Source organism: Colossoma macropomum, unplaced genomic scaffold (genome assembly GCF_904425465.1).
Source record: "Colossoma macropomum unplaced genomic scaffold, Colossoma_macropomum, whole genome shotgun sequence".
NCBI classification, from domain to species: Eukaryota; Metazoa; Chordata; class Actinopteri; order Characiformes; family Serrasalmidae; genus Colossoma; species Colossoma macropomum.
This window is the reverse complement of record NW_023494786.1, coordinates 33453391-33470172: the sequence shown is the minus strand read 5'-3', so window position 1 is coordinate 33470172 and position 16782 is coordinate 33453391. Positions and strand designations below refer to the sequence as shown.

General features: G+C 38.6%; 2 protein-coding genes across 6 annotated transcripts in view; both read right to left on the bottom strand.

Annotated features, from left to right (window-relative positions):
* Positions 1-1153: 1153 nt before the first annotated feature.
* Positions 1154-13501, bottom strand: si:ch211-106k21.5 (leucine-rich repeat-containing protein 26). Of its 2 annotated transcripts, none has more exons than XM_036556383.1 (3): positions 13067-13501; positions 4268-4426; positions 1154-2477 (listed from the first exon to the last, which is right to left on the bottom strand). In XM_036556383.1, the coding sequence occupies exons 2-3, from the start codon at positions 4293-4295 to the stop codon at positions 1240-1242; spliced, it is 1266 nt and encodes a 421-aa protein (XP_036412276.1). In that variant the 5' UTR covers positions 4296-4426; positions 13067-13501; the 3' UTR covers positions 1154-1239. The 2 variants fall into 2 exon arrangements, with proteins under 2 accessions (XP_036412276.1, XP_036412285.1); XM_036556392.1 differs by lacking the exon at positions 13067-13501 and adding an exon at positions 4635-4792.
* A 1302-nt stretch (positions 13502-14803) lies between these two features.
* LOC118804761 (zinc finger protein GLIS1) overlaps positions 14804-16782 on the bottom strand; it is a 50572-nt gene continuing 48593 nt past the window's right edge. For 3 of the 4 annotated variants that reach the window (XM_036565403.1, XM_036565404.1, XM_036565405.1), the window contains exon 8: positions 14804-15376. In XM_036565403.1, the coding sequence (XP_036421296.1) occupies positions 15240-15376 (137 nt within the window). In that variant the 3' untranslated portion in view covers positions 14804-15239. The remainder of the gene's footprint in view (positions 15377-16782) is intronic. The other variant, XM_036565406.1, reaches the window with a different exon arrangement.

Below are 16782 nucleotides of genomic sequence, written 5' to 3'. Positions count from 1 at the left end.
TTAAACTTAAACTTGTAACTAAGTTCAAATAAATCTTAAACTGAAACTTTGCTTGTTTGTAAAAGTGATTTCAGAGCCACTCAGTTCTACCTGATGGAAACTGTTTGCCTTCAGTGTTTTGTGCTTATGATAATTTTAATAGACATCAGCGTCACTAATTAATGACTCTATTAAAGACTGGTTTACCAAGAGAGACACTGGAGTATTTTCACCTAAAATGAGTTAATGAAGCGAGTCTTGTTATAAAAATGATAACAGGACATTAAAGTCATAATTAATCTTTTAGTGCTTTTACTTTTGATACTGGGCACAGGGCAGCCGGCCGAGCTCTGTGGACAAACACACTGCGCCGCTGGTCAGTGCAAAAGAGGCGTGCCGTCATTAAAAGGTGGATCAGCCGAAACAAGCATAAACAATGTATGTGAGCTTCTAAGCTGGCAGAGACACCCTTAAAAAAGATGGTTCTTCAAGGGTTCTTTAGTAAAGAAAATGGTTCTATTAGAACCATGAACACTCAGAGAACCCTTTGCATGATTCAAGGGTTCTTGATCTTCAGACTGATGGAGAATGTGCTGTATATGGTTCTAAAAAGAACCCTTTTTGAAAATGGGTTCTGTTACTGTTACGATACAAACTTTTCTGGAGCTATATAGAACCCTTTTGAAAAAGGGTCTACAGTGCCTTCTCCATCAGTCTGAAGAACCCTTTCACAATGCAGCGAACCCTATAGCACCAACAAGCGTTCTGCTTCGCATCATTAAAGCGTTCTTCAGATTGATGGAGAACGCGTTTTATATGGTTCTGCAAAGAACCTTTCTGAAAAGGGTTCTATATAGCACCAAAAAGGTTTCTTTTACTGTTACAGGCTTGACATTGTAACAATAGAAGAACCCTTTTTGGTGCTATATAGAACCATCTACAGCACATTCTCCATTAATCTGATCTTTAATGATGCAAAGAACCCTTTAATCATGCAAAGGGTTCTTTGAGTGTCCATGGTTCCTTAATAGAACCATTTTCTTTACTAAAAACCATCATTTGTGGTTGTAGTGTGTAGTTTTGGCCTGAAAGTATTTCGAGATCTTCAGGATCGATGCTTTCTTTTCTTTCTGGTCATCATCCAGTGTGGTCAGCAGCTGCTTTATCTGACAAACACAAGGAACTGACCAAGTCAACGTCCTGTAAAGCGAACGTAGCCTGAAAGCTTATCTTATTGACATGCAAACACTTTTCGGAGGGTCACGACAGATCCACGCTCTCGTACTCTCCATGATCCGAATCCTCGATTTCTAGCCCGGGAACCAGGCTGTAGTATTTGGTGGACTGAGTCATGTAGGCTTTCTCGCGGTCAGCCGAGTCCTTCATCACTTCGGTCACACTGACCGTCTCCAGGTCCTGCTTGCTATCTTCCTCCTCCTTTTCCTCGTTCTCCACTTTATCCACAGTCCCCTCTGCTGAAGAGGTTGAGGGTGGAGGCCCCAGAGAGTCCACGGACCCCAATTTGACCTCCACCTCTTCGTAGATGTCCCGCGTGCTGCCCAGCAGAGCCGAAGAAGGCCGCAGCATTAGCTGGTTCTTTAGCATAGCATCTTTGGCGCTTTCTCCAGCTCCCGCTTTCTCTTCGAATGCCGGCTTTTCCTGAGCCCAGCGTCCGTTCCTGTTCAGGTGAGTGTCCTTCTTGCAGGACCTGGAGGTTTGGGTCTCCTTCTTCTTCCCTGTTTTGCCGCAGCACCAGCAGAGCAACAGGACCAGGAGGAGGAAAAGCGGTAGGAGTATAAAAAGGGCGCTAAGGCTAGTGCGCCCTGGTGGACAGATGTCTTTAGCCTGCACTGACCACACGGTCTTGCCTGCCAGTCTTGGTGGAGAAGCGCAGGTCAGGTTGCCCACAATGTCCTCCAGGCTGGTGGAGTTGCCATTCCGAACCTTCTGGAGCTCCTCCGCCAAAGAGCAAGTGCAGTTCCAGGGGTTTCCCTCCAAATCCAGCTGCTGGAGTGAAGGTTTGAAGATGGTGCTGGGAAGAAATTGCAGACGGTTTCCATCCAGAAGCAGAACACGGAGGAGGTTTGAGCTTTGCAAGAAATCCACAGGCAGATCTTCCATGAGATTGTCCCTCAAATCCAGCACTTCCAAACTGTACGCGTTAGCTAGAAATGTTCTAGGCACTGATCTGAGCTGGTTGTGACCCAGGTACAGCTCTCGCAGTGAGGAGAGCTTAAAACCAACTGCAGTTTCATCAACATGGGTGAGGTTACAAAACGACAGATCCAAAATCTCAAGCTTGGCCAAGGAGCCGAAAGCCGTCCAAGACAGATTGTTAAGTGAAGACCCAGAGAAGTTCAGGCAGCAGGTCTCGTTGGGGAGATTCGAAGGAAGCTGTGGCAAAACCATGGCGGCTAGACACTCGCATCTCTGAGACTGTCCCTCAGAACCAGACGCCAGGTAGAGAATAAAGAGGACGCCACAAAGGGAGAAGACCCCTACAGCAAAGGCACAGAATTAGACGCCATTTCAACCAATAAACAACCCTTTGTCAAGAAATTTTAAAGGAATAGTTTGACAAGCAAACAAATGACCTCAGATGTAGCCTTTGTTAGTTTAGCGCTGCAGCTATGAGGCTAACGTTGCTAATAAACACTAGAAATCAATAGTCACCCAAATCTTTTCCCTGAAATTAACCCTAAAACCTCTCTCAACCTGCTCAAACAGCATCCAGGTCTTCATTACGGTCATGCAAACATTGTGGATTCTGGACACAGAACTGTAAACTACTGTAAATTACTGTAAACTACTATTATCTATAAAAATGAAGCCAAATGCTAATGTACTTCTGTCCATATTTATAGATTATTTATTATTTATACTGAACACCTCTACACAGTTGGAGGTGAGTATCTGATGATTCAGGGATGCAGTTAGCACCATGCTAATTGTTGGGTACTTGATAGCTACTTTAGTCTGGCTTTACATGGTGTAACTTTCATGCAACTTTAATTGCCTCAAACATACATTAAACTTAATTGCACTTAAGTTGCATAATGTAACATGTCAAGTTGCAACCTGAAACTCAGCCGCATTGGTTCCACAAAGTTTCGCGAAACAGCCAGTCATAACGGCACAACTTACTCAAGGTTAGTTGTTATGCATTTTGTCAGATTTCTAAGCCACAACAACAAACGTGACTTTCTCTGAGCGAATGATTCTGTAAACAGCTGCGTTAACTGGCCAGCTAACGCTGACAGCTGTTTAAACAGCTGCTCATTTCATCGGTTATTCTTCTTTAGCTGCTGTTAGAGTGATTTATTTAGCTAGATTCAGTTTCTCCTCTCGGGACGCTCCATTATAAACAGAGCTATTCTTATTTGATTACTATGCAAATATTTAAGAAGAGGAGACAGAGATGCAGCTGTATCTTACGAAAGGGTCTTATGAAAATCATCATCTTGAAATGAGCAAAATTATCTTCATTATTTCTCAAAACAAGTAAACTGATCTGCCAATGGAATAAAACACTTTCACCAGATAAAATCACTTAAAACAAGTAAATAATTTTCTTATTATTACAAATTTCACCTGATACAGATGACTTTACAGTGAGAATGATAGGGTGCATCAAAAAAAGACTTGGTAATTTGGCTAACTAGTGAAGTTACTGAATGTGTTGCGTTCAACTTTGTTTTTGGATTGTTTTGTGTAACTCTCAAGTTGCACAGAAATTATGTTGCAGGCAACTCACAACATGCAACTAGCTGTATGAAGGTTTCAAAGTGTAAAGCCAGCCTTTTTTACCACAAAAATTATATCTTAACAAGTGTAAACATCTTAAATGTAGTCAATAAATCTAATATTCCTCATTATGAGGCTGTTGTAAGAATATTATAAGATTATTCCACCTGTTTCTGTACATTTTTACTTGTTTTAAGTGATTTTATCTGGTGAAAGTGTCTTATTCCATTGGCAGATTAGTTTACTTGTTTCGAGAAATAATGAAGATAATTTTGCTCATTTCAAGAAATGATGCTTAAAACAAGTAACATGATCTGACAATGAAATAAGACACTTTTATAAGATAAAACTGCTTAAAAACAAGTAAAAATTTCTAGAAATAAATTATATAATCTCATAATATTCTTACGACAGTCTCATAATAAGAAATATTAGCTATATTGACTACATTTAAGATGTTTACACTCACTAAGGTCTCATTTTGTGCCGTGTAAATCATCACTTTAATTCCATTCAAGTCCTAACATGCATTCTGGATGCTCACGTTTGTGTTGTGTTCTGTTTTCTCTCATGTTGGAGGTGACCTTAAGGGATCTCCTAGCTTTTGCCTCCGGGTTTAGCGCTGCTGCCAAGGTTTCAGGGCTCTTGTGGTTTGTCTAAGGGTTGCCATGGTGACCAGGTGAGCTGGGATCAGGAGTCCAAGCTGCAAATGCAGGAGAAAAAGCATGATTGGCCAGGAAAAGAACAAATACATAAATACATTGGCTCAGACAGCGTGTGGTGCAACAGGGCGAAGGGAACGCTGTGACTTTCTGCCAAGCTAGAGCTTCGAGCTAGAGCTTCCTTCTTAGAACCTGCACCATAGAAACTCAAATAAAAGAACCCTGTAACTGTAAAATAGCAACACTTACCCATTACTGGGACCCTGATTTTCTTCAAAGCTGATTTTGTAACAGCGTCTGTTGTTAAAAGCTCTAAGTTAATTGAACTGAACTGAACTGGAGTCTTTCTCCGGCTGATTGTGCACCAGTCTCAGAGCCTGGGAATCAATAAGAGCCTTTAAGATGAGCGCACTTTGCTCTGAGATATTTTTTCCACCTCATTGCTTAGCAGTGAGGCCTCTGTGTGTGTGTGCGTTTCCTCTCCTGCGCCCGTGTAGCCCTGACAGCGGCAAGCTTTCCTGATGTAAACAATGGAGAGTGGAATGTGTGAACTAACCAACAGACCAGCCCACCTCCACAATCTCTCCAGCGCTACAGTGCATCCTACATACCAAAGGGGAACTCCACTTACTGTCCAAACCTTCTGCATAATGAAACGGTTAAGACGTAAACAGAGTGGTTCAGAGTGGTTTGGTGTGAAACGCTCTGTTCTAGATAAACTGACCGAGTCAGAACTGTTCACAGTGGTGGTGATAGGAACCAGACCTCCACCTCTAAAAGCTCCCTCACAGAAAGTTCCTACATGAAATGGTTATGAATTCACTGCCTGATGACTGAGACACTGTTTTATGGTAGTGTTGAGAACTTAAACTCCATTCATGGTGGAGGGATACATGCAGGGCGCTGTGAGACAAAATAGTCCCCAAAGAAAACTTATTATTTCAGATTTTCCACTATTTTACCATCATCAGAAGTCAAAGGTTATAACATTACAGTTATCGGCGAGTTTAAGGGGAACTCCAGCATTTTTCCAGTTTTTCAAAATTTCTTCTTAATTAAGTGGTTAAGATGTAAACAGAGTCGTTCAGAGTGGTTTGGTGTGAAACGCTCTGTTCTAGAGAAACTTACCGAGTCAGAACTGTTCACAGTGGTGGTGATAGGAACCACCTCTAAAAGCTCCCTCACAGAAAGTTACTACATGAAATGGTTATGAATTCACTGCCTGATGTCACTGTTTTACAGTAGTCTTGAGAGGATTCTGGCCTAAAACATTTTTAAAAGCATTCATGGTGGAGAGGTATGCAGGGTGCTTTAAGTAGAGATACCAGTTTTTCTTTTCTGATACTGATCTGATTTCTTCTTTAAAAATGCCGAAGCTTTAAAACAAGCTATTTTTCACTTGAACAGTCCTTATCATTCATTCATCATTTAAACTGCTCATGAGACACAAAAAGAACATGCAAACTCCACACAGAAAGAACCCTGGTTGCCCGGCTGGGGCATCGAACCCAGAGCCTTCATGCTGTGGGGTGACAGTGCTACTCACTGCGCTGTAGCCTTTCCACCATGAAGCCCATACAGTCCATATATGGAAACCAAAGCACTATTTGGATAGGGTTAGTCTTCCTTGGGAGGCAGGTAATGAAAGTTTACCTCAGGTCGTCTGTAATGTTTAGGAGCGATTCGCACGGGATAAAAAATCTCTATGAATGACAGAGATGGGAGCAGCTAGACGATTTACGAGCCGCCTTCACTGCAGGAGAGAGGAGAAAAGATTTCATTTAGCCATTGCTTCGTTTACCCTAACCATTCACCTTTCTGTCTTAAGTGAATTAAGTGTGTCGTTAGCATTGCCATTAGCCTTAATTCACAGCCAACAGTCAATTTCACCACAGATAAACAAACTTTGCTCTTGTGATCTTTACGTGTTTTGAGTTGTACAGGTGAGACGGGACAGTAACGTTACACGTCGGCCTGATTTTAGCCACAGAGAACAACAAGGCTGAAGTTGGCTTCGTAATCACCACCCGTTCCACCTTAAATGGTTACATTCTGGTGCTTCAGGCATTATAATAATAACAACTGCCACACATTTAAGGTGGAATAGGAAAATTGGAATAAGAAGCTCACTGCAGCTTCAACAGGGCGGCACGGTGGCGCAGTGGGTAGCGCTGTCGCCTCACAGCAAGAAGGGGTTCGATTCCCCAGCCGGGAGACCAGGGTCCTCTCTGTGTGGGGTTTACATGTTTGACAGAGAACACAAGTAAGTGCTTCCTTGAGTGTCTCCATGCTTGAGAAGCTCCATTTCCACAGAATATGATCGCATTTTTATTGATAAGATGATTCACACTGGACTAATATAACCCGAGTAGTAAGTAAAAGGCGCCGGAAACTGTACTGACGCTGGAGCGCGCCGTCGGTCAACATGACTGATATGGCACCTTCAGACGGGACTAAAATCACTGAGAAACGCTGGTAATAATTACATTACATCACCTCCTCATGTAAAACCTATCCCACCCAAACAGGGCTTAAGCCACACAAACAGCTGGTTTTGAACATTTTCATATTTCAGCCTATAGCAGTTTAGCTCCGCCCACTCACAGTAAAGCTACAAGGAGCGTCTCAGCCACATTTTGATATGAGGCAGCCAATCAGAACAGAGCTCATTTACATATATCAGTCTTAAAGGCACAGTGACAGGAACAACCTATTCAATAGTAAGGGAAAAAGAGAGGCTGAGATAAGATCATTGTTTTTGGTACATAGAAATACAGAAATATGAGCCCTTTAAGATGATGTAACAGTAGTCTATGATGTTGACACACAGATTTACCTCTATTTTCATCATTTCATCATCAACATTCCATATAAACTCAGAAGACTCGTGTAGGTTCACTGGTGGTTTTGGATAGTAAATAAAATGTCTATATCTGTGTTGTAGTCATGGCGACCCCTGGTTCCTATCACCACCACTGTAAAGACATCTGAACCATTTCACACCAAACCACTCTGAATCTCTCTGATTACAATGTAGAAATTTGAAAAGACAAATTATTTATTTGCTGCAAGACTGTTTACTTTATACACATTACAAATGCTGCAAGCTATTAATAAGTTTGTTTTTAGAAGGTTACAATTTAAAAAACATTAAAAAATAATAAATATATGCAATTAAAAAAGGAGTCTGCACTGCAAAAAAATAATATCTTAACAAGTGAAAATGTCTTAAATGTAGTCAATAAATCTAAGATCTCTCATTATGAGTCTGTTGTGAGAATATTATAAGATTATTCCACCTGTTTCTGTACATTTTTACTTGTTTTAAGTGATTTTATCTGGTGAAAGTGTCTTATTCCATTGGCAGATTAGTTGAGTTGTTTTGAGAAATAATGAAGATAATTTTGCTCATTTAAAGAAATAATGATTAAAACAACTAACATGATCTGCCAATGAAATAAGACACGATTATAAGATAAAACTGCTTAAAAACAAGTAAAAATGTCTAGAAATAAGTTAAATCATCTTATAATATTCTTACAACAGTCTCATAATGTGAAATATGAGATTTATTGATTATATTTAAGCTATTAACACTTGCTAAGATATTATTTTTTGCAGTGTGTTATGAAGGTGTAAGATGTTGGTCAGCTCTGTAACAGGAAAAGGCCTTAAAGCACCAGACGGCCTAAACTTTGAACCCCAGAGATAAGTGTGCTTTCCTCAGCCGTCCACTCCCAGCCTGATTAGACAGCAGCACAGAGGTGTACAGGCATTAGAGAAAGGTCCAGCAGGGCTGATAGGTGTGTGAGGCTGAAACACACCCTCACAGCACACGGCCTGCTCCGTATCACGGTCTACACTGCCCAGTCTGACCTCACGCTCCAGGAACGGCTCTGTGCAGCTTATTTCTTAGTGAAAACACTAATGTTCACCATGCCTCACTGTTTTCTGACTCATATCCTCACTACAGCTGTATTATCAGTCCGTTTAGTGATATCTCTCAGGCCGGGCAGGTCAAAGGTCAGCTTTTGGAGTGCTGCTGCATACTTAGAACCTGGATGGTTCCGTGCAAAAAGTAAAAAATAAAAAAATAAAGTAAAAATAAAGTAAATAAAAAAATAAAGTAGCTTATGTTTTCTGAGCTGGTTAGAACAGCTTTGGTTCCAGATTGATGCACACACTTAAAAAAGATGGTTCCTCAAGGGTTCTTTTGTAAAGGAAGTGGTTCTATATAGAACGCTGAACACTAAAAGAACCTTTTGCATGACTAAATGGTTCTCTGCATGGTAAAAGGTGGAGAATGTGCTGTTCTATATAGAACCTTTTTGAAAAGGGTTAAGCACCAAAAAGGGTTCTTTTATTGTAACAAGCCTGACACCGTAACAATAGCAGAACCCTTTCTGGTGCTATATAGAACCATCTATACAGAACCATCTAAAGCACATTCTCCGTCATTCTGAAGAACCATTTCACCATGCGAAGAAACATTTAATCATGCAAAGGGTTCTTTAAGTGTACATGATTAAAGGGTTCTCTGTGTCATGAAAGGGTTCTTCAGATTGATGGAAAATGTGCATGAATGTGTTGTACCTGGTTCTGTGCAGAACCTTTTTGAAAAGGGACCTATATAGCACCCAAAAGGGTTCTTCTATTGTAACAAGCTTGACTCTGTAACAATAGCAAAACCCTTCTGGGTGCTACATAGAACCACTTTTAAAAATGTTCTATATAGAACCATTCACAGCACATTCTCCGTCAATCTGAAGAACCATTTAATGATACAAAGAACCATTTAATTATGCAAAGAGTTCTTTGAGTGTTACTGGTTCTACAAAGAACAATTTTCTTGACTAAAGAACCTTTGAAGGACCATCTTTTTTAAGAGTGTAGAATGTGCTGTAGATGTTCCTATACAGAACATTTTGGAAAAGGGTTCTATATAGCACCAAAAAGGGTTCTTCGATTATTATAAGCTTGAGGCTGTCACAACAACAGAACCCCTTTCCAAAAGGTTCTTTGTAGAACCATCTACAGCACATTCTCCATCAATCTGAAGAACCATTTCACCATGCGGAGAACCATTTAATCATGCAAAGGGTTCATTGAGTGTTCATTGTTCTATACAGAACCATTTTCTTGACTAAAGAACCCTTGAAGGACCTTCTTTTTTAAGAGTGTAGAATGTGCTATAGATATTCCTATACAGAACATTTTTGAAAAGGGTTCTATATAGCACCAAAAAGGGTTCTTCTATTATTATAAGCTTGGCATTGTCACAAGAACCATGTACAGCACATTCTCCATCAATCAGAAGAACCATTTCACCATTCAAAGAACCATTTAATCATGTAAACGGTACTTTGAGTGTTTATGGTTCTATTTAGAACCATTTTCTTTACTAAAGAACCCTTGAAGAACCACCTTTTTTTAAATGAGAAGGCAGGAAATGGTTAAATTAAAACACTGACACATAGAAAATCACTACTTACTGTATTACTGCACTGTAACAATATCTTGGCAAGTGAAATTATCTTAAATTGAAGTCAATATACCTAATATAATATAAGCTTTTTATGAGATTCTTTAACTATTTATAGGCGTTTGTTGCTTGTTTTAAATTATTTTAGTGCTTATTTAAGCGAATAAAGTGGCAGGTAATTTTGTTTCAAGTATTTTTTACAACAAGCAAAAATATCTGCCAATGTAGTGAAATAATCTGACTTAGAATTGACCAAAATCACTCATAACAAGTAATAAACATCTAAAAAGAAGTTAAATAATCTTATAATAAGCTTACAACCCTCTCAACATGAGGAATATTGACTAGATTTACCATCATTTCATTGGCCAAGATGCCAATTTTGCAGCGTGGTATTTGTATTTATTCTATTATTAGTGCTCTTCTGATCAAATAAAGGTTTTTAGACGAGATAAACAGTTTTTTTAATATAATTTCCTCTTTGCGCAGAACTGTACATGAACACGGCTAAGCTAACTCGTGCACACTGTATGGAAACGCATTAGTCAGTTATATATAAACACAAACCTAATGATCTCATCCAGCAACAACTTCCCCCTCACATCCCCTTCCTCTCCACAGAGGGGGACCTCAGTGATCTCACTGTTATATGACTGTTTATTCAGACAACAAACACTCTCGGTTTAATTAAGTTAAAGGGGAATTCCCCTGATTTTTCAAAATGTCTGTATAACTCAGTGTGTGACATGTAAACAGAGAGATTCAGAGTGGTTTGGTGTGAAATGGTTCAGTTGTCTTTACAGTGGTGGTGATAGGAACCAGGGGTTGCCATGACTACAACACAAATATAGACATTTTATTTACAACCCCATTTCCAAAAAAGGTGCAGAATGTAAATAAAAATAGGATGTAATGTGTAAATCATGTAAACCATGTTTTTAAAGGAAAATACTACAAAGACAACATATCAAATTTTGAAGTTGAGAAATTTTAGCGTGTTTTGAAAAATATATGCCCATTTTGAATTTGATGCCAACATCACCTCTTCTTTAACAACACTCTGTAAGCGTTTGGGAACTGAGGAGACACTGCTGTAGTTTAGAAACTGAAATGTTTTCCATTCTTGTTTGATACAGGATTTCAGCTGCTCATCAGTTCAGGGTCTCATTTGTCGTAGTTTTCATTTAATAATGCGCCAAATGTTATCAGTGGTGACAGGTCTGGACTGCAGGCAGGTCAGTTTAGCACCTGGACTCTTTTACTACGGAGCAATGCTGCTGTAATACATGCAGAATGTGGTTTGACATTGTCTTGCTGAAATAATCAAGGCCTTCCATGAAAAAGACGTTGTCTGGACGGCAGCATATGTTGCCAAAACATGTATATATCATTCAGCATTAATGGTGCCTTCACAGATGAACACGTCACCCATACCATGTGCACTAATGCTCCCCTACACCATCATGAATACTGGCTTTTGAACTGTGCACTGATAACAAGCTGAGTGGTATTTAGCCTGGAGGACACAGTGTCCATGATTTACAAAAAGAATTTAAAATGTTGATTCGTCGGACCACAGGACACTTTTCCACTTCCCCTCAGTCCATTTTAAATGAGCTCAGGCCCAGAGAAGGTGGCAGCATTTCTGGATCCTGTTTATATATGATTTCTTCTTTGCATTTAAGAGTTTTAACTTGCATTTGTGGATACAGTGATGAACTGTTTTCACAGACAGTGGTTTTCAGAAGTGTTTCTGAGCCCAAAAGTTCTTTGCTATTTTATGTTTAGAAACGTTATTTTTGAATTGTTGCTCTATTTGATCAGGCAGTCTTTCACAGAGTGGTGAACTCCTCCTCATCTTTACTTCTGAAAGACTCCGCCTCTCTGAGATGCTCTTTATACCCAATCATGTTACTGACCTGTTGCCAATCAACCACCAGGTGTTTTTTTTTGCATTACACCACTTTACCAGCCTTTTGTTGCCCCCGTCCCAACTTTTTTGGAACTTGTTGTTGGCATAAAATTCAAAATGGGCAAATATTTTTCAAAAAGCAAGAAAATTTCTCAGTTTCAACATTTGATTTGTTGTCTTTGTACTATTTTCAATGAAATATAGGGTTTTAATGATTTGCACATCATTGCATTTTGTTTTTATTTACATTCTGCATAGCGTCACAACATTTTTGGAAATGGGGTTGTACTATCCAAAACCGTCAGTAAACCTACACGTCCTCTGAGTTTTCATGATGGTAAAATAGTGGAAAATCTGAAACTAAATGTTTTCTTTGGGGACTATTTTGACTCACAGCGCTCTGCATGTATCCCTCCACCATGAATGGATTTTAAAAATACATATTCTGGGCCAAAATCTTCTCAAAACTACCATAAAACAGTGTCTCAGTCATCAGGCAGTGAATTCATAACCGTTTCATGTAGGAACTTTCTGTGAGGGAGCTTTTAGAGGTGGACGTCTGGTTCCTATCACCACCACTGTGAACAGTTCTGACTCGGTAAGTTTCTCTAGAACAGAGCGTTTCACACCAAACCACTCTGAATGACTCTGTTTACATCTTAACCAGTTAATTATGTAGAAAGTTGTGAAAAAATCGTGAAAATCACTTTTAAACTACATTAAATGGTAGTATGTACCGTGATGGCTAAAAAACCGCGCATGCGCGGTAGCTCAACTCCGTTTATTACTGTACGACTGAACTCTGTGGTCAGACTGCAGGTCTGTTTGCCTTTTTTCCAACATTAAAGCTAAATAAAGAAATCAGAATTGTCCGTTTTGTTTCACAGCAGCTACAACGGAGCTAAAGTTTGGTTGGTTCTTTGTGCTTTTTTGGTCAATCAGGTTTTAGACTCCGAGTTTGAAGTGTTTAAACTGTTAAACTGTTCATTTGAATAAGCATCTTTAACTGTATCCCTTATTAACTGAACTTAAGAGACACTTCAGATGCTTCACGCTTGTGGACGTCTTCGAATTTGCCGTTCCACCTTAAATGGCGCATGTTAAATGCACCGTTTAAGGTGGAGCGGAGAATTCAGAGAAGAAGTTGTCGAGAATGAAGCCAGTTTCAGCTTCAAGAAGCCACCAGACAACAACAGACACAATGAACTCTCAGACAGGCAGAAATGCAGCCGAACAGGTTATTGATTATAGATTTCAGATCACAGGAAGGTGAGTAAGAAGTTTTACCTTCAGCTGTCATGATGATGATGATGATGATGATGATGATGGTGGTGGTGGTGGTGATGGTCTGTCCTCTCGGTGGTCTGGCGTGGAGCTGCTGTGGTCGTTCTCCAGCAGATCTGCGGGTGTGTCCGTGTAGAACAGCAGAGCTTCTGCTTCCTCCCTGAAGGAGTGTGTGCGTCACTGGGTGTGTATTTATCTCCGTGTGGGGACCGAATATCTACAGGACATACAGGAGCTCATCCAGACCAGCTGGAGCTCAGAGAACCACCTGACTCTGCCAGCAGGGCGGCAGTATTAGCACTGGTGTAGTAGAGTACAACTGGTTTTGCTTTCTAATGGAAATTGGCTTAATCGCTTCCAATGGAGAGCACTAGTTTCCTGTAGAAGACCTTTATATCCCATCAGGAAACCATCAGAAGCATCTGGAATCCGTCACAGAACACCTTAAAAACCATTAGAGTCCTTTGCACTGTGACACCAACCCATCAGGACAACACAAAGTACCAATAGAGACTACTGGACACCACCAGGAACCGACAGACACTTAGGAAACCATCACATGCATTTAGAATCAGCTATTGGTCACATGTTAAACCATTAGGACCCTTTACACTGTGATACCAACCCAACAGAAACATGTAATGGTTTCTACGGGTTTTTTCAGCAGGGTTCTCAAATACTGATGACCTATTTTCTCAAAATTTTGACTTATGTTGAATGTTGAAATAAAGTTATTACATTTTATTAAAAGCATGCACTTATTTCTGGATATAAGTCGTTATTTTGACATATTAAGTCAGTATAAGTTGATAATGACTAATTTTTTCAAAATATTGACTCAAAATATTTGTTTTCAAAATTTTTTAAATATTGAAATAAAAAATTGACTTAATATATCAAAATAACTTCTTTACTTGAAATATTCACTCAGTATGTTCAAAACATTATTTGCTTTCTTAAAATACTGACTTAATATGTCGAAACAGGGACTAATTTTCTCCAGATTTTGAAATAGTATTCCAAAATGAGTTATTAAATAGACACAAAATAGTGAGTTAATATTTTGAGAAGTCATTGTTCTGACCTGGCACACCAATATTTTGATTAAATTAGCAAATATTTCGAAAAAGTAAGTGAATTTTTCAGAAAATAAGCCATTTTTCCAACCGAATAAGTCAAATAAGTCATTATTACTACATTATTAGTGCTACATCAGTACCATTGAACAATAATACTGCATTACTGTATTGAAATAATGCCTTATCTTCTCAAAATACTGACTTAGTATCTCGGGTAATTACTTGTTTTTGGAAATATGTACTTGTTATTTTGAAAAAGACTTATTTTCTTGAAATATTTACTTATTACAATGAAACTGATTTGTTTTCAAAGAGATTTTGCGGTAAGTTTATAGTACTATGTAAAATAATACATTATTAAATTTGAAGAAGGAATTGGGATCATATGTCATGATTACAAGATACTGAGTCATTATTTTGACATAGACAACATTTCGAAAATATAAGTCATTATTTTGAGATACTAACTCAGTATTGTAACACTTTGCTGCCGGAAACAGAAACAGAAGGAGAGAAGTGTGAGGTGGAGAAGTGTGTTTAGGAGATATGGACACAGGCACTGTAAATAAAGCTGATATTAAACCATTTTAAATATTTTATTTAAAAAGCTGTAGTAAGAAATTCTGGACTGTTCTACACTGAAGTGTTGGAGAAAAAACTGATGTAAAATATAAAAAGGTATTTTATTTATAAAACACAGATGTCTGTAGTGCTCAAACTGACCACTAGATGGTGACATTGTACACATAATGGCTTTATCAGCGAGACTAGGACTGAAAACTGGCTTCTCCTTTTTGAAGGGGTTTTATTTAAAGAAGGAGAGCCGTCTGATCCAGTAGAGCTCTTATCATATAACAGAACGCAGTGAAAGCACGTAGCCCTTTTACTGTAAACACTGTCCGCAGCTGAAGAGCTGCAGTGACCGCTGTGGTCTTTAATATTGCTACATAATCTCTGCAGCTGTGACTTTCGTCCAGAATGAACTTCCATGAAATTAAATATGAATGAAAATCCAAAAGTCCAGAAATGGTTCTGAAGATGTTGACCTCTAGCTGGTTGTTGTATGTCCACCATGACAACAGGGCTCAAGGCTGGCATCACGTCTCAGCGTACAGAGAGCAGATCTGACCCACACAGCGGTCATATACACCCATCTGCAGCAGGAGGCCTTCATCAGGACAGCTGGAGAGGTGCCCACTGACTGTCTGAGGGTCAGGACTCGAACTGAAGTCTGCTAAAGAGAGGAAAGAAGGAATATATATATATATATATATATATAGTAACCACCTGAACAAAACTTCATATCTCCAAACTGGTAACTTCACAGGAGAAGGAAAAAAATTCTTTGCGTGTAATGATTAACTTACAAAGTTAACATAACATACATTTCTGTTGGTCCATTCGTCATGAAAAATTTACATTTAACTTAATGCAAAATAGTAAAAAACAACAAAAAATGAAGATGCAAGGTTAGGAAGGCATAGGTTTTAAGTTTTTGCACAACAGTGATGATATATATATGTATATATATGGTATCAGAAGAAAACCTTGTATCTCCAAAATGGTAACTTTACAGGAGAATGAAAATACTACTTTACTGTTAATGTAAGTCAATGGAACCAGACTTTTTTCCAAGTCATTTTGGGTCGTTTCTTTTGGTCCATTCATCATGAAATTTACACACAATGTAAACGGTAACAGACTTTTTCAAATTATGTAAAAAACTGGAAAACGTCAAAAATTGAGATACAAGGTACAGCGAGATATATACACACACACACACGTATATATATGTATATATATATATATATATATATATATATATATATATAATTTGTGTATACATATCGCTGTTGGAGCAAAACCTCATATCACTAAAGAAGAAGTAACTTTACAGGAGAAACAAAAACAATTCTTAGCTTTCAATGGATTAAATAAAGGAATAAAATTGAATAACAGAATAAAAATTGTATTCAAAGTCATTTTGGTCTGTTAATCATGAACTTTAAACGCAATATAAGCAGCAGACATTTTCATGTAAAAAAACAATGACTAAAATGGAGACGTGTGGTTTTGTTCTGACAGCACTGATATAATAAACACTACATTCAGCACTGTGAAAAAGTCTTAGTCCATCTGAGAAAATGGTCTGTAAAGCTGCTTATCTGGACAGTAAGCATTTATTCGCTTAAAAAAACAAATACTATATTAAAATTAATATATTAGTTGAAATATTATAAATACAAATAAACATATAAACAATTCTTGATTTGATCTTGTTGTTATCTTCACCGATTCCAGATCTCTGCTGGAGGAAGTGCAGGGTTTACAGTCACCATCCAGTGCCTGCTTTATCTAATCAATCCTTCATTAAAGTAAATGAGCTGCTGCTAATGGGACGTCAGAGGGACGTCCGGAACCAAAGCTGAGATCTTCTAAACTACATATTCAGAACTTTACTGACAAACACATTCTGACTAGTGTAGTTATTGCATGTGTTCTAATGTTATATAATGTTTTACTGGCGCAGACACACTGACTGCCCAGATAAATCTCCTTGTATGTTAATGTAACGGTATGGAAGTAAACATACAGAGCTGTGCAAAAGTCAGAGACCCTTCATTTATCTAATTTCCAATC